This window comes from Pavona decussata, unplaced genomic scaffold (genome assembly GCF_977016875.1).
Source record: "Pavona decussata unplaced genomic scaffold, jaPavDecu1.1 SCAFFOLD_21, whole genome shotgun sequence".
NCBI classification, from domain to species: Eukaryota; Metazoa; Cnidaria; class Anthozoa; order Scleractinia; family Agariciidae; genus Pavona; species Pavona decussata.
Window position 1 is genome coordinate 6,168,427 of NW_028145444.1, and position 18,789 is coordinate 6,187,215.

The window sequence follows — 18,789 nt, forward strand, 5'->3', positions numbered from 1 at the left end:
GAGTGTTGCCATCCATGTTCGGAACTATTCGCTTCTTTTCTCCTGTCTGCTCTTGAGAAAAGCGTTTCACTGAATTTCTTAACTTTGAGAATGGTGGGAGAGATGACAAGAAATGACATATCGTAAACATGACATGTCGTTACACGTTACGATCATGAACGACCGTATTTATTCGATTAACCCCCACCTTCGAATAAGCGCCCACATCGAATAAGAGCCCAGCCTGAAAGCCCAAATAGTTAATAAGCGCCCACCCCACCTCCTCCCAACAAAAAAAATTTCTGTACTAGCCCAGCGTGAAGTAAGAGGAACGGCAGTTATGTTGCAAAATTGGTTTTAGATACGGTAGTCAATGAACGTTTATATTGTTTTGGCAAAAACAGTTAAAAGTCTTGACAAAGACATTTTGATGCTTATAATATCATCTCTTGTATTCTCGTCAGTTTGGTCTAATGCATCCAAAAACAACATAAAAAAGCTGCAACTTATCCAGTACTTTGCCTGTAGAATCATTACTGGTTCACAGAAATATGACTACGTGACACCACTACTCCAACAACTTAACTGGCTGTCAATAAATGAGATGCTCCAATTTAGAGATTCTGTCATGGCATACAAATGCGCAAACAATTTAGCACCTGACTACTTATGGATAAAATTTAAAAAAAGATCAGCTGTTCATGATCGCACCACTTGTAATAACATTGTAATAACATAAGCGCCCACATCGAATAAGTGCCCAGCCTGAAAGCCCAAATAGTTAATAAGCGCCCACCCCACCTCCTCCCAACAAAAAAAATTTCTGTACTAGCCCAGCGTGAAGTAAGAGGAGCGGCAGTTATGTTGCAAAATTGGTTTTAGATACGGTAGTCAATGGACGTTTATATTGTTTTGGCAAAAACAGTTAAAAGTCTTGACAAAGACATTTTGATGCTTATAATATCATCTCTTGTATTCTCGTCAGTTTGGTCTAATGCATCCAAAAACAACATAAAAAAGCTGCAACTTATCCAGTACTTTGCCTGCAGAATCATTACTGGTTCACAGAAATATGACTACGTGACACCACTACTCCAACAACTTAACTGGCTGTCAATAAATGAGATGCTCCAATTTAGAGATTCTGTCATGGTATACAAATGCGCAAACAATTTAGCACCTGACTACTTATGGATAAAATTTAAAAAAAGATCAGCTGTTCATGATCGCACCACTTGTAATAACATTAAGCTTCATATCCCTTTTTAGTATAAATCTACTAGTGTTCTATCACGAATGCTGTTCTCTGATTGGCTACGCTACTCGCTATCTATTCTGTGATAGATAGTGAGTAGCGATTTTCAACAAAATGGCGCTCGCTTCGAAGTGTCTGCGATGAGGAAATAGATAATTTACTTGTTTAGTTTTGAACGACTAGTAGATTTATACTAAAACAATTAGATTATTCGCTCTCGATTTCTATGCGTGATAGTTGATTCGGGCTTCGCCCTCATCAATTATCACGCGATAGAAATCTCGAGCTCATAATCTAATTGTTAAATATAAGACTTGTAGCGGTCAACGCACATTTGCCTATAGAGCAGTTTCTCTACGGAACTCTTTAGACGAAGGTTTACAATCCTCCACCTCAGTCAAGGCCTTCAAATGTTCTCTGAAAACCAACATGCTGAATGAAAGAGACAATTTGTCAGATGGTTAGTAGTCAATAAGTAGATATGCAGATATTAGTATAAATTATTGTTTTTGTAATGATATTAGTATTAGTGATCCATATTGTAAATAGTTACTGAAAAGCCTTGCGAGGAGTGATTATTAAAGTTTTGATTGGCTGTTTATGGCTTGTTCGTGTTAGCTGTTGCACTTTGTTTTGTCTTGTTGAAGCGAAATAAACTTGTTATCGCTTGTATTGTTATTCTCCAAAAAATTTCCTCGCTTGCTGAAAATGTTGGGAAAATAATAAGCGCCCACCCTCGAATAAGTGCCCACCTCGAACAAGCGCCCATCCTCATGGGTCCAAAATTAAATAAGCGCCCAGGGCGGTTAATCAAATAAATACGGTAAAGAGTCAAGCTATCACGTTCTATATTAATTGTTCAAGGAAGGCGATTATGTAATGGACATTTTAGAATGCAACAGTAGCACTTCTACTTTCTCATCAGCTTGAGTTTCTATACGGAGATAGATGACAAACATGCGCATAGGTAAGTCGGTTCTTAAATGATTGATTACACTGTTCACGCATGGGTAGACATTTTTAATCAACGATTTGAAAAAAAAAATCTTTTTTGATATTGCGTAAGATTCGAATTCGTTTCTTGAAGAATTTTTCAGTGGGCTGATATTGGTTATATTTTTGGAAGCATACCTCGACCCCCTCCCCCGATAATAATAATAACTAGTAATAGTTCTCACTAAAGCTGCCCCGCTTTTTTTTTATGGTGTGATGCTTTGTACAGGGTATGTTGTTTTTTTCGTAAAATGCAGACTGAACACTGCAGACCAGGGGTAAAATGCAGACTAAATAAACTGAATTAAATTTTGTTCGGTTGGGCAGGTTGTATCCCGTAAAGTATTCATTCATTTTAAACCGTGAGAACTGTTTTCATTTTCTACGATTTTTTCGCAAGCGCTAAATTCCTTCCTCGTTATCTGCACAATAGAAATCTTTTCATATTTGAATTCTACATTTACTCAGCTTTCTATAGAGACAAAAATGAGCTCGATAGGACATATATTTACCGAGATACGAATTTTTGAGTTTTCTGTACTCGGTTTGTTTACAACGTAATTAATTCACGGCGGACGGTACATCCATCCGCGCACTTTAAAATTCACCGATATATTTCGAAAGCACATCGTCAAATGCATTTTTTTTTCAAAACTAAAACATTTAAATATCTTGTTGAGCGGTTTTTCTCTTTATTTCGAAGCGAATTCTTGGAGAAATAATTTTTGAAAGTATTGGAACAAGTAGGGCGCCGTCCCCAAAAGTCACGCAATGAAATCCTAAGTTCTTTTCGCAAGCCTCAAATTCCTTTTTCGCTAACAACGCTACATATATCTTTTTGGAATTCTACACTTACTTATTAGCTTTCTATACAGACCAAAATCACTTCGAGTGTTTTACAGTCAACCCAGGTCACGCGTAAACGATATTTTTGAAATTTGAACGGAGTTTTGAAATTTACATGTCAGTTTTCAAAATTTCAGAGTTCCCGTATAAATTTCCTTAGCTTATTGACAGTATAAAGCTATGAATTTTTCTTTACATTGCAAAATTGAATATTTCAAGCATAACAATTGCTTCCCAAGTATTTTGAATCTTTTTTTTTCAGTTAATGCGTCTTTTTCGGAACGATTTCCAGAGAGATGTCCATCATTTCAGTCACACGTCGGACATTACAAAGAGAAATTCGAATGTTCATTTCATTCTTGGAATTACTGTTCACGCGTGACCTGGATTGACTGTAACTTTAAAAAGATAGTCTTTATAATTTAGTCTGCATTTTACCCCGAGTCTGCATTTTACCCCCAGTTTGCAGTCTGCAGTCTGCATTTTACACTGACAGGTGTGACCGTGTCTTACGGTCAAAGATCGATGAACAATATCTAAATTTGTGCGAGTCTATTCTTCAAAGACCTCGATGAGCGATGCTTGTTTCCACAATTTTGACTTTAACCGAATGATCTATAAAGCTATAAGCACTTATGACTTACCTTCAGCACTGGCAAACCTCAAGACTCCGTTCCCAGCATTCTTCGCTTGTTTATTCAAATCTTCATTCACCCCCAGCGAAGATTCGGCAATCCTTTGCGAACTTTAAGGGCAAGCCTTTGCGAACCGTTTTCTCCAAAATCGAGATTTTTTTCTCGACACACCGAAATTCTATACCCTATACGCGGGGAGTCCTAATGTGCCTCCTCGGGTTTTGGCCGTCTGGGCCAAAACCCTGCGGGGGCAATAATAATAATAATAATAATAATAATAATAATAATAATAATAATAATAATAATAATAATAATAGTAATAATAATTATAATAATAATAATAATAATAATAATAATAATAATAATAATAATAATAATAATAATAATCAAACCGCAGCCTGTCTACGAAACAGCGGAGGCACAGGTGCACTGGGATGTTCCGGTCTATGGGGACTTCCAAGAACTGAGAGCTAATAGAGTAGACACCAGGATCGTCAACAACCAACACAAGCAAGTCATAGCGCTGGAAATGAGCTGCCCCTGGGTGAGCAACCGTGACAAGAAGACGTCAGAGAAGACCACGCCTCTCAGATGGGAGATGAAGCAGTGGTACCCGGGGTATGAGATCGCCCAGTACAAATGTCATCATAGACGTGTTGGGGGGATGGTCCAAGGACTTTTAAAACGATACGCTACAGAAGTTGGTGGGCAACAGAGCTAAAGATGTACTCAGGAAGATGCAAAAGGCGTGTCTCTCAGGAACTCTAAACATTGCTCGCACGTTTAAAGTCGCAACATGAGCACTAGCGAAGACGCAGTCGCCAATTAGGCTTTTTTACTTGAGAAAGGCATCTTTTAAGTTTTACTCGATCTCTTCTTTGTAAATAGTTTTTATTAGTTTTTATTCACTTTATAGCCCAAGGGTAACGCTGCGTTAGCGCCTCGTGATGCTTCTTAAATGTATATAGCATACAGACGTTTTGACTGCTACAATAATAATAACCCTCCCTCTCACGATCATTATTCGGGATCGAAAGATTTTTGCGTGTAAGATTCTCGGCGGCACGTTTTGGTATTGAGCATTGAAAGTTGAAATAACTGGAAATTATGAAACTCTCCTGTCAAGCATAAAACAAAAAGGGTGGAATGGTTCGGCCATGTCACACGGCACTACAACCCTCTTATTTGTGTAACATCTTTATACACGGGCGAGTCCTTAGCAAACGATGAAGGGGAAGTCTATGGCTTGCAAATATTTTAGAGTGGACGGGAAGAATGGCTGATCGATGAAAGGATTGGAAAGTCATTCTTGGGTGTTAAAAAGTGCACATACGGCCCCATAGGCTATGAAGAGTGATAATAATGATGACGTTTTAGAAGCATCTTTTGGAGGGGTCTTATATTAGGAATTTTATGATATTTCAATTTTCTTCCAACTGATTTCTATTTTGATTGCTTTGCTTAGTTAAAATAAGAGAGGCAAATTAGTGCATTTTTCATGAGAAGCATAATTATGAATTTGATTGTCCAATCAGAAATGAAATGAGCCTCTCTTACTGAGACCCTGGGAAAGGAAAAGGCCTCACACATTCCTTGGTACAGTTAACTCCCTTCTTTATTTGCATCATGTCTTGTGGTTTTTACTAGTTATTAGGTATAACTGTTTGTTCTATTTTGGTGCATCACGTATTATTTTATCTTCTTTTAAAATTTGTTTAAGTCCTCTTTCGCAGTCCTGCGCACAGGCAGCTAAGGAAATGTTCCTTCTGAACCGCTCTCGCTTCTCCGGTAAAGACAAAAGAAAGAAACGCAACAAAATATCAATAATTATAACTCACAGTAAAGGATCGGCGGTGTGACATTTGGTACCCATTGTCACAACTCTTAAGAGCGACTTTTCCCTAGAACCTCATATTCAATTTTTACCTAAAAAAATAGATTTCGCTGATAACTCTTCCATCAACTTCTTTTGGCAAGTAGGTAACATAAATGGAATACGAACGGACAAATATAATTTTCTTGAAATTTTGACGCGAACTTTTCGAATCCCGGGCTGTGCTCGAAACCCACTGGTGAGATCGTAAATTTTGCAGGCTATTAGTTCTGAAGAATAGAGAACATTCAAAACCCCTTAATTCGCTGGTTATAAACGATGACCTTTCACGTTCATAGTATGATGAATTGCAATGATAAGCTTTAATTACTTTAATAAACCTGAGGGTACAAAGTTTGTCTTCTTTGAGCACTCATCACAACATGCAATTTAGCTCAAGTTGAGAGGAGTAAATTGCAAAAGTGGCTTGACCTGACAGGCCTTTCTACATATCAGTGGAAAGTTCCATCAATTATCTGTGAAAATCTGTTAAAACATTTGGCCGCAATCCAATTTCTGTTCCACAAGTGAGAGGTGAAAGTTGTGACATTGATATATATGACAAAATCAAGAGAGGTATCTTCATCCTCTCTTGGTAAAATACAAAACTTCGAGCAATCCAAAGCTATTTGGTATTTTCCTCATGTACAACGATTATTAAAGCAGCGTTAGAGCTAGCTGCACCACTCCGCTCATGAAAGTGGTGAACTTAAAAGTTCCTCTGCCAGTCCGAACAAAATATTAACAGGAAGCGTATCCGGTATATGTAAAGAAATGTTTGCCCCTTTGTTCTGTTTCTGTTTACAATATACCAGGTAAATTCCTGGATTGATATAAGAATCTATCCAGCATAACTCAAACATAGCCTAATTGTTTTCTCTTATTTTGTAATTGATTGCTGCTAATGTTATCCTGACATCTTTGATCCACAATAAGCGTGCCACAAGTGCCTCAACGGCACACCCCCGCCTATGCTGGCGCCTAGCACCACCCCCTTAGGTCCTGGGGTTGGGTTGACTCTCGCAGATTGCTGTCGTTCGAAAGTTCAGCAAAAGAACTGCAACGATCGCTGACGTTTTCAATTGCTTTATTTAGTTTTCGTAGCTTATCGTTTGCATACGTTCAGTTCGTTTAACTGTCCTATCTTTCTTTATTTATTTTAAGTTACCCTCTTTCTACATTAATATTAATTCTTTGAAACCCACCAGCGCGATTAAAATCCCGTTATGACATCCGGACTTAAGTGTGAACACTTAAAATTAATTCTTCTATTTTCATGGGGTGCGACAGTTCAACCAGAATTCCGGGATACCCGCCAATAAAATAATTCAGAGCCTCATGCGAGCATCCGAAGCTCTACGGCTCTGAGGGGAGGTGGTGCGCAATATTCTCTTGTTTATAAGAATGTACTGCTCCAAAAAGCATGGTAAATGTCGTTTTCCGTCTAAAATTGCAAATGATTTTTGCCACTAGCTAAAACCTCAAATAGCCAACTATTTCTAAAATTTTGGCTTGAAAGGAAGAGGTGCAAAATTTAAGCTCGGGTTTCGAATTAAGTAGAGAAAATCGCATATTTTTGCCTGAAATACTGGTAGCAAGCTGCGTCAACCATCACCACCAAAAAGTCTGAAGAGCAACCCCACGAGTTTGTAAATGTATGCTAACCAAGAATTTTGATTGGACGGTTGACTTCTAAGAAAATAGGCGTAATTATTAACAGTGTTCACACGTACTATCGCAGCTTTGCGCATGCGCTCTGAGTCATATAGAGGGTAACATAATGAGTTAAGGAAGTTTTCTTTCTTGCCTCAATTCGGGGGAAGCGTTATTTTATTAAGCAGCTTTCCGTATTCCCCACGGTTCTTCTCCAGGTGTCCGCGATAAGCTTTCATCACAGCAAAAAGTGCTTGAAGATAGGAGCATCACAGGTAGCACCTTCCTTTTCATAGCAACCGATGTAATCTGTAATCGCTGCCAAGAAATCCTGGGAAATACCGTGTTTTATCGTCTTCTCTACTCCCATCATGCATTTGCGCATGGCATCTCCGGCGCACTGTGCATACTTATCCTCTTCTGCGGAGAGACAAATGAGGAAATGAGCAAAAATAATAATGACGTTCAAGATGTGTCTTTCTGCCACTGGAAGTTCCGCATTTTCCAATTTTACAACAACGTCCCTTTTAAACGCTTGTAATCGACACCCGCAGCTTCACCAGATTTCGTCATGCGTCAAAAGAGAAACCCAAGACATCCTGTTGTAAGCGTGGCCTCCGGTTCATAAACATTCTGGTCCCTAATGTCGGGATAATAGGGACTAGAAATAGACATCATTAACATCATCATCATCATCATCATCATCATCATCATCATCATCATCATCATCATCATCATCATCATCGTAGTAATAGTAATAAGACTTAGCAGATATGGGTACTTTGTAGATATCTGAATCATAAGAGCACTTACCTTCCCTTCGTTTTAGTCGCTCTTTCTTTTGACTTGTACACTGAGCCTCTTAGCGCTTCTCCAAATTTCAGTTGCACTCTATACACAGGCCTGTTTGCACATTATGGTCTAAATTTATATCTATAATCTTGTTACATTTTGTATATGTATTAATTGCGGCTTATCATATCTTCAACTTTTAAGTGAATACAGCCAGGCCAAAATGTTTACCGAGGAAGAAGAAAAATTCCCGTAATAACCAAAACCTATCCGTAATACGCGTTTCCTAACTTGGATTTAGCCTTACCCCGAGGCTTTTTCAAATTCTCACACATTAAGACGTTATATTTAAGCCTTATCTGTAATATGATCTATTAGATAAATTCCCTATTAGTTTAAAACAAGTTTAGAAAGAGGAAATAATTATTTTGTAATTATTTTATAATTATGATTTTAGGAAATATCATAAAACCTAGCTTAATAACATTAACAATTCTTGCTACAGTTTCCTTCTAAGATGAAGAAAAATTCCATTTAAAGTAGTTTAAAGGTGGGAAACAAGGTGTCTCATAACGAAATTCTACTTAGAACCATGGTTTAATAGTAAAAGGGACGTAACATGTTTGCCTTTAAGGTTCTGGGCAAAAAATGTATTTGCTAGTATGAAAAAAATTATTTTTTGGCAAAGAAATTGAGTTTAGTCCTCTGAAGCAGATATTGCCACACATTTAGCTGCGTTATCCGATGAAAATAAAGTTGTTAAGTTTAATAATAAAATTATTTCCTGTTGAATAAAATATATATATTTTATATACTTGCTAATAGGAATAGGCGGAAATTATCACGGAAGGTTTTGTCAGTTGGTTGCCTAGTTTTGCAAAAGCCTCAAAAAGAGTCGTTATCTACAATCACCCAAATAGAGAATACCACTACACCCCTGACATTAAGTAATGTTGAAAAAAATATATTTTACTTTTCGAAAAGGTTTCTTCGCTTTATCCACGTAATTAAACAAAGAAATAGAAGATATTATCCGGCGGCGCGAATATATGAATTTTATTTTCGAGTGCATGGTTAGACAATATTTTACAAACGAGCGCAACGAGTGAAATATTGTTTTTAACACAAGAAAATAAAATTCATATCTTCAGAGCCACCGTGTAGTTTTCTTTTTATTATGTACACAAATCTATTGCTCACCATATTTTCACCCGGTTAGTGTAAAATGAGGAATGAGTTTGTGGAAGAGCATGTGGCATGTCGCGCGGAATGGCATAATTATGCGAAATATGAGATATGCGGAATGGCTTAAAGCAACAAATTAACTGAAGAGCGCCAACTGTTTTCGCGGCAATTTTATAAGAGCAGCAATTTTTGCGATGTTGCAGATTCTGACCGAATATTAAACAACTAAACAACAGATCGAGGATAAGAAAATAAAGGCCTGGGATAGAACATGTCTGATCGCTGGTTAAGAAGAAGGGAGGGTGAAGAAATCGATGAATACTGTTTGCACATTCAAGGAACTGTGAGTAAATCCGTAGTAAAAATGATCTGATTTATAATGTCGCAACGGTGTATCTTAAGTGTTCCCGTGAATTTGGGGTACTGCATATAACAACTGAAGGGATGTACTTAAGTGTTTTCTCTTGTCTCTCTGTTTTTGTCATATCCTAAACTACGGGAATCCTGGACCTTGTAAATTCAGGCTTCCCCGCCACCTAACCTATTTTTTGTGTAGTGTTTAATATTTATGTGTGACAAAGCAAATGTCCCGGACTTTAACTGAGTATGTAAATGAACAAAATTGAGGTTAGAGTGCTGATTGGGATCGAAAACGAAGTCTTTTCTCACAGCAAATCAGTGATCAAATCGCGAATTAAATAAACAGAAATATGCATTAATAAGAAGAGTGTATTATTTTGTATTTTCGTGCGTGTGAGTGATGAAGGATAATGCCGTTCCTACAAGAATTATGTATAAACTTAGGTGAAAAAATTTGAATTTATAGAGCAAAAAACGTACTTTCTGGAAATAGTTGTATTGTAGATAAATTACTCCGATTCAAGTTGTCGAACTAATTATCAACTTCCTCTTCGATTAATTAAAGCCTTTTACAGATCGCATGAAACTGCACCAAATACTTGAAATTTTCTTGCTTTCCCGTCCCCTTGAAATTTCTGTTCAGCTCTTAGGAATAAACTAATAGATCGAGTCTACCCCGACTGGAGAGAGGTTTGTCGTGGGCTGTCACGTGACCAGCCTTAAGGTTACCGTATACCTTTAGAGGTGTCTCGCGTCCAAGCGATGTAGCGCGTCCGGTTTAAACTGCAGATACCCAAACCCCTATATCAAATTAAAGCTTACAGAGCTGGCTATCAAACTGTACCAAGAATTTTGAAATACAACGAATCGTCGAATTTCTTGAATCATTTTTTCACTTGAAGGGGACACTTTAAACAGCTAAAACTCAAAGGGAATTTGTTCGTTTGCCTTCAAATGTGAACAGTAGTTTAATAGTTTAACATACAAACAACAAAAACGTATCTGCGAATTTTTTCTTTCGAAATATTTTTTCTTCGAGGGCAATTTTTGTACGATCACTCCACTTTTTTAAAATCCTATTTCGTAAATGTTCTGTAACTTTTCACTGCAATTGAATATGGAAAACGCAGACACGTTTTTTTTTAGCCCTTTGGGTCCGAAAACTGAGGAGCAAATTAAATTAGCGAAAAGCAATATTCGCTTTGACTTGTAGCTTTCAAAAGGTTGGTATAGTTTGATAGACAGCTCTATAGGCTTTAATTTGATAAATGGTTTAAGGTATCTACAGTTTAAACCGGATGCGCTACATTGCTTGGACGCGAGCCACCTCTAAAGGTATCCGGTAACCTTAACGAGGGTCCTTTCTCGAAGGAGGAAGAGAGAGTACCCTGGGAAGAGGGTCTCAATGGGAGGGTAGTTTTGACGGTTGACGGTTAAATTTTGTGCTGCTTGACGGCTGACAGTTAACCCCATTGAAATCCTCTGGGAACGGAGTTGGGTTTTGTCTAGCAAGAAGACCACAAATAGAAAATTCAGGGAGTTTGAGGTAGATGAAGAAATTTGTGCAGCTATTTTATAACCTCTTAGGGCTCTAAAACCTGACAGTATCTATTAAAAAAAAATACTTAGGCCTAAATTAGACTACACATGTTAGTGGCATTGACTTCAACCAATTAAAATTCAGATAAAATCGAATTTGCATTATGCTTCCCTTTCATCTCTCATAGTACGCTGCTAAAAAGAGTCCGAAAACTCGCCAATATTCGCTTCCTTGATAATTAATATTAAAATCTTCGTTTCATACGATCTCGTGTCATAGAAAATGTTTACCTTGGCCTTGAAAATTTAAGGGAGATTTTAAGCACAAGGTTAAGATTTCTACTTTTGTCCCAATTCTTCTCAGCAAATTATTATAAATGCACCATTTTCAAACGCGTTGATAACACAATCAGTAAACTTTACAGAAAGCTTTTATTTTTAAGCTTCAGAAAGTGATCTTACAAAGATTTATTCATTCAATAGTAAGTAATGAGCATCACGTGATCTCCTCTGCAAGGCTACAAATATGACACCAAACATGGTTAGAGCTGTCACGGCTCCGGCAGTTGCAAGAAGTGGAACGTTGACTTCATCTGAGGGGATAAAAAGAGTTAAAATGTAGCGCAACATCCAGGTTGATTGCACGTTACGTCATGGCGGCCATGTTAGTGGTAAGGAACAATATGATTTTTCTCATCTGGGAGTTAAATTCTATTTTTATGCAAACTATGTGAGCAAGTTTTCTTTTGTTTTTTGCGCCAACATGGCGGCAATGCAATCAACCTATAGCCTAAAATTTATCATACAAACTTAAAGAAAATTAGTCATTAGCACTTTCGTTTTTCGCTTAGAATTATTAATCTTAGAGCAACTAAAATTGCAATTCAACATATCAACAATCTCCTGAAAAGCACATAGGAGACGATCTAATTTTGATCCTGCATTTACGATGCAAAAAAAAAAAAAAGAATGAAGTATGCACAAATAAATAAAGCTTGCGCGCATTTGCGAAATCAACTCGTTAGAAAATTTTCGTCAAATTGGTGGAAACCTAAGTGTAAAAGAATGAAAAAAAAAAATGATTGTTGAAACTTGTGAAGATGGAGACTGCTTAGAAGCAATGATGTTCCAATGGTACATTAGTCATTTTTGTCAGTTCATGACTCGACCGTAAACTCATTAAAGAAAAATTCAGCTTACTCACCTGCAGTTTCGACTTTTTTGGCAGCAAGATTGATATCGTCTTCTTCAAGATCTACCAGGTGGTCGGCAGCGTAATCTATAGTGATTGGTCCTTGTGCCAGGGAATACACGTTATGACCTCCGACGTCGCGTCGAACTCGAGCATTCTTTTGACATCCCTCAGCGCACCTGGATTGAGCATCGGATTCATTGCAAATGACCACGTGGCAGTGAATGAAGACAAACGGCTGATTCACAAACTCGAAGGCTTCTAAACCAAATCTAAAGTTACCCGTAGGGGATGGGAACGTTTTTACCGTATCATCAACGGCACAGCTGGTGAAAGAACGAACAACAAAATATTCCAGTTTATGCCTTACTTTACGCATTATCACCTTGTAAGGGGATACGAGTTTCTTGTATAGTCTAGTGATTAAAAAGTGCAAATATCTGTAAAAGTAAATTTTGAAACATAGCCAATAGATATGAAATGGAAATAAGAGCGAAACATTAGAACTCTGATTCTATTCCAGAAGCATGTGCACGTAACGGACAAAGCTACAGCTACTTGCTTTTGCCTCTCAATTTTAGTTTTTCCGGTTTATCGAGCGACTGTACATTTAACCTAATTAATAAAATTCAAAAAAAGTGTCCTAAAACTGCCTCCTTCAGAAGATTTAAATCAATCAGTGCATATAATCTACATTATACCACCCAGGGAAGGATCTTAAGGTAAGGCTATTCCCTCCAACCAAGTGATTGATCCCCTAAGTTCCGAAGAGGATTCCCAAGAGCTTTTTTCTAAACTGGTCATTAGAAACAGGAATGTGGCTTTGCTTCCCGATGAAAGCAGCATTGGACTTGGACAATATCAAAAGTTGTAATTAGAGTCTTTTAAAGATGTTCATCGCAGGTAACATGATCATTTTTGTGTGATGATCACCTCAATAATAAAAAAGGTATATGCACATTGGCGTTTCCGCACTTTGTAACCGTTCGACGCCTTGAGATGTTATTGCAAGATGTGCTAAACTTTGATCCGAAGAAAGTTGCAAAGCCTTACCCGTTATCCAAGATCACATGCTTTTTAGGGTCTTTTTCGTTGGGGGTTGTCGTAGCGAAACATTTTTCAGCTAGGATTCCAAGCCTTTTGTCCTTGCTCTCAACTTTTGCCTGCAGGTTAATCTGTTGGCGAAGTTTAAACGAGACAGGGAAATCATCTTGGCTGTATGCTGTTTCGTATCTACAAAACAAACGAAAAGTAAGCAACATTAATAGTTTAAACAGTTTTAGTATCGCTGAGAGTAATGACTTTGGAATCAGGTATTCCCTTTGTTCATTCGAGACTGTGTCCGAAAACAGTTACATTCTCAGTAGCAACATAATCAGTAAATGGTCGGGAAAAGCTTTCGGAAGGCAAAAAAAATGCAGCCTAGATTTTCATACACAGTTGTATTGGGGAAATCTTGCCTGTGAGCAGTCGTAGTTTTTTCCATTTTTTTTCTTCACTCTTGCTCTGAATTGTTTACTCAAAATACACGTGTTAAATTTGCGTTATTTATTAAGATTCAAATAGGAACACTGAGGTCTTGAATTATTTTTATACCTTTGGCTATGGAACATTTCCAGCATAACCGTAAAATTTCCTTTTCCTTTTTCAGAGAAGACAAGTTTTCGATTTTCTGGTTTCACTCCAACCGCTGTTGCCACTCCGAAGTTGGAATAATAGCAACTGAATGGTATCTCGATCTCCCTGACGCGTGTTACGATGTCAGATTGTTTCAGTGGAATCTCCAGAACTTTGTTGCTGTATACAATGGCAGATTTGGTTTGCCTCCGTTTGGTGTTGCATCCAGTCAGCGGTGTTTTGAGATTAAAGTGTGTGTCAGTTTCAGTTGCTCCGCATTTGGGGTCCAGGAGTCGAAGATGCTCACGGTCCATTCCTTTGAGGATGGGCTTGGGGATAGTGATGGACATGTCGTTTGGTAGGCAATTAACGATGACTCCTTTTGCTGTAAAATAAGTTAACTACACAATATAATGGAGAACAATTGAACGAACATTCGTGCATTTGTATCTTTGCATCATCTAATTATCTTGGCCCGGTTATTCAAAAGCCGATTAACGCCAATTCCCGATTAAAAAATTTAACCGAGGTTTTCATTTCGCTCGTTAAAATTTTTTTAATAGCTGATTTTAAGCTAATGGGAAAATCAAAACTAAGGGACAAAAATCTTTTGGAAGAATCTTTATTGATTAGTAATTAAACTTGAATCAAACTTCAAGTTAACCCAAGATAAGCTTAATCGGGCTTTGAACTACTGGACCCTGGCTGCTGTCTTTTTAATCAGAGGATCGCTCGCGCGCATGCCAGGAATAACGAGTTCGAGTCCGTGGTAGCAAAGTCTCAAAGTCCGCCAAGCTGGCGAGCGTTACTAGTATGTTTAGTATGCTTCCTCCACACGTGTTACGTCTTTAGAAATATCAAACACCCCAAACATAACTCTCTTTTTATTATATATAGAATCCCTTGTTGAAATCTGTGAACATTGATCTCTTTCCTCAGAAATGATTACGTTAGTTCCATTATTCCCATTCCTATCCCTTTTCCGAGGGTTTTTCTCCGGTCCTGCGGATTATATTTTTTCCACATAAAAACTCAACATTTCCAACTTTCCAGTTTCCAGTTTTAGTTCGATAAGGTAACAGTCTCCTACATAAGCATGCCGAACGTGCCAGGTTATAAGATAATAGACCACTGTAAAGGAAAATCTTACCTTCACAAGTGTGTTTGTCGTCAGCCAATGACAGTTCTGGGTCTGGACATGCGCATATGTAGCTTCCAATTGTGTTAGTACAGTCGTGGGAACATCCTCCATTTTTTACTGTGCATTCGTCCACATCTAAGAAGTTGTTTATTTATATGCCGGTTAAATTATTGGTTAACACTTTTAATTATTTCATTGTGTAATGCATTTGGATATTCGAGTATGTCTTACTAATATCACTCTTTGGTATAAGTAGACTTAACATCGAGACCTCTTATGCATTTTAAAGGGGCACTTAATAAATATTTTTTATAGTTTTGAGGATCATTGATACTCACTCTTGACAGTTGATTTCACATCTATTTTATACCTTTTAATGTAAATGGCCAGGATTGTAAATTGTACCACCAACAGTGGTACGTTTGTAAAAAGTGAAGTTGCTCGTAAAAAGTCCTCAAACACGACTGTGCAAAACTATCGGTCGGAGGCTCTACCACTGAGCTATGGGTGACTCACGGGGAGCTTAGGTCTACAAGCGGGTTTTTACAACTACAAGCTAGTCTCTTTTTACTCGAAGATTTAAAGTTTATAAACTGAATTCTTTTAGACAAATTCGACTTGGATTTTTATTAATTACAAAGATAGTACATTCTTCAAAAGTAAAGTTGCTCAGGAACAATCCAGCTGGGGATTCAATCCCCAGAAAAAGTGCAATTTGACTTGTGACAAACGTAGCAGTCTTGGTCATTGCCAATAATTCAGGTCGCTTGCTTGTTTTGAAGTGTGAACGAGGTTTGAACGGAATAAACCAAGCCTAAGGTTCCTGCCAACAGTCCTATTGACGATATTTAAATTTTAATGTGCATGTTCGTTTGTACGTCTGCCGTCTGTCACTGTTAGGTGAATTCCAGGATTGTAAATTGTTCACATTACCTTGTTCACACGTTTTTCCATCAAATCCTGAGGCACATTGGCAAGTGTAGCTATCGCCTTCAGTCACTGAACAAGTCCCTCCATTCTTACATGAGCCACTGTTACATGGATTAACTATCGAATAAAAATAAAGTATTGATTCGACGAATGGTGTGCGTTTTTGAAGACTTGCACACGTATATTGGGTACAATAATCGTATGCTATTAGCGCGAGAGTTTAAGCCAGAAAAAAAAGCTCAATTTATGTTCAGAAAATTACAAGGACTCTACTTCTGGTAAATACGCGAATAAAAATTCTACCGATTTTCTGAAACATTGTTACGATCCAGACGTAATGATTTCCACAAAATGTAATACTAACGCAAAATACAATCTAATCATGAAAACTGTTAAGCAAAAATGTAATTAAAATTGACGCAAAATGTAATTAATTTTGACTTAAACGTGACTGAACATTGTCAACCCAAAATATAACCGTCGACGCAAACTTGTAATAAATGAATGAATTAAGGTAACATTTCTCTTGAAAAACTGGTATTTGTGCGGGTAATCAACGGTAATCTGCGATTTTGCTAACTAGTGGACACCTGTAGCTTTCAACTCGACTTAGTTTTGAAACAGATCAAGTTACAGTTTTGCATTAACAGTTAGTTTACGACTAAAATTTGCTCGTTCTGTGTAAAAATCATTTGAAGAAAAAAAAAAAAAAACAGACTTAGTTTGAACCATTTCTATTACAACTGGTTCAGTTGGATGGATGGAGACGTTTGGAGTTAAGTGTCATACGTACAGTATCGACTTCCCAGTGCGTAATGTTTCATTATCAGCTAATGGCTTTTCAAGCAGATTCATCTTCAATTAAATTTCGGTTCGATCGTCATCGCTTATGTAGTTCGATGTCTAACGAAAATTATATCTTGCATTGCCTTGTTGTGCTACACACTCAGGTAGTAATACTACGTGCCACACCTTGTAAACAGGTTTATACACAGAGTTATACTGGATTATTTAAGTATTCTCGAAAAAGAGCATTTTATTCTCTGACTCTTATCCTCATTGCCCAGCGCATATCCCAGAAATGCATATATGACCTAGCAAGTACACCTCAGGGTGAAGTTTTCTATATATTTTTTTAGTTTTAGTTTGACCAATAATCAAAATGTTATTTTGGCAAAAGTCTAGTTGTTTTCCAGTTCACCAAATCAATATTATGATACTCAAAATTTAATTACGTTTTGTGCTACTTTTTTATATTCTATTTTACGTCAAAACTTATTAAATTTTCTGTTGCTATAACATTTTGCGCCAAAAGTTATTAAATTTTTCGTGAAGTTATATTACAATTTGTATAACAGTGACTTTAATATTCTGTGGCGCAAGACTTGTTCTACTTGAATGTTTAAGCAATCAGTTAGGCCAATGTAAACCGCCCCTGTACTTTGGTTAAAAGTAAGTTGAAAAGTTCTCACATTCTGCGTCAACTGCCTTATTACATTTGAGTGCATTTTTTTTTATAACATTTGCGTCAGTATTATCTTTTGCGACACAGCATACGTATTTCTAGGGACAAAATGTTTTTGAAGCTTGTAAGAAGCATACGTTTGTGCTCAAGCTCGAGTGGATGCCCAATAGTAAATTTGGATTGATACACTAACACCTCAATTTCCCATGTGTTGATTTAAATGCTTCCAAATCGGGAGAAAAAAAAATCTTCTTACGATAGCTATCGAGTAGAATGTAGATCTTACCGCCAGAAGAATCCTCCATGAATGTTCCTTCAGGTAAACGATCAACTTCGTCGAATTGGTTTACAAGCTGTTCATTTAGTGACTCTGTTCCTCGCAATATTCTTTTTCCATTTGTAGTAAAGATGCAAAAGAGCAGCAATGCTTGTACGACAGCGCGACTCATGTCCGATTTACAGATATCTAGCACAGTCTTCCTCCTCACAAAGAAATGACCACTGATGTGACTATTGTCGTATTTAATTGTCCTTTTAAAGCGTAGGGTGCTATTCTGTTTGTTGTTTTGTATTAATTAGCGATGATTTATTACAGTTGTCTTTGTGTTGTCAAATTAAGCAGTATTCGTTATGATGAAAATAATAATAATCATAATAATGGTATCGCGTATTTGCATCGTAATCGAGCTCCAAAACATTTCCCTTTATGACAGAGTAATAAATTGTAGCGTTAATATAACTTGCTAAAATTAAATCCGTTTCATTTCAAACATTTGCCGTGTTTCAAAGTTGATCATCTGTTATTGTCTTATCATCTGTTATTGTCTTATCTTATGTCTGACAGTGGTTATGAAGCCTAACAAATTTCTTGTTATATGTTTTTGTTAGCATTTTTGGCCTTGACCGTGCACAGACCACAATAGATTTTGAAATGTGTTGGAGCAACTGGCCAATAGAAACGTTCCTGTTAAGATATTCAACAGTAGTGTGAATGTTAAAACAAAAATTAAGGATTGTGCACGGTCATGGCCCTTCCAGCATAATTAGCATCACCATTGTTTTCATGCCAAGGTTTCATAACCAATCCCTCAATTAACTATGTATTCACCAATGGCAAAAACAAAACAAGCTTAAGACAAATAAAAGAAAAATAGATCCAAAAACATGATGTTATTTGCTCTCACGTTTATATACAGGGGTCATCAAACCTTGTTTAGCAATCGGCACTTTTTACTTTAGAAATGACATCCAGCACATTAAAACGCTAACACCGTCTTATTTTTGAACTTTTCAATAGCTTTTCCCACATAAGTACCCGTCAACGAACAGCAAAA

General features: G+C 37.2%; 1 protein-coding gene across 1 annotated transcript; it reads right to left on the minus strand.

The window, feature by feature from the left end:
- Positions 1–11,523: 11,523 nt before the first annotated feature.
- On the minus strand, positions 11,524–17,946 carry LOC146486470 (ZP domain-containing protein-like). The gene is made up of 7 exons (XM_085100907.1): positions 17,742–17,946; positions 15,994–16,107; positions 15,070–15,195; positions 13,899–14,304; positions 13,356–13,535; positions 12,315–12,628; positions 11,524–11,703 (listed from the first exon to the last, which is right to left on the minus strand). Exons 1-7 carry the CDS (start codon positions 17,902–17,904, stop codon positions 11,579–11,581), a joined length of 1,428 nt encoding a protein of 475 aa, XP_084957033.1. The 5' UTR covers positions 17,905–17,946; the 3' UTR covers positions 11,524–11,578.
- Between the last annotated feature and the right edge of the window lie 843 nt (positions 17,947–18,789).

Coding starts and splice junctions, on each gene's coding strand:
- LOC146486470 (XM_085100907.1), bottom strand. CDS start 17,904: ATGAGTCGCGCTGTCGTACAAGCATTGCTGCTCTTTTGCATCTTTACT. Junction 15,196..15,993: donor TGGAAAAACGTGTGAACAAG/GTAATGTGAACA, acceptor ACAACTTCTTAG/ATGTGGACGAATGCACAGTA. Junction 13,536..13,898: donor GAAATGTTCCATAGCCAAAG/GTATAAAAATAA, acceptor TTTGTTTTGTAG/ATACGAAACAGCATACAGCC.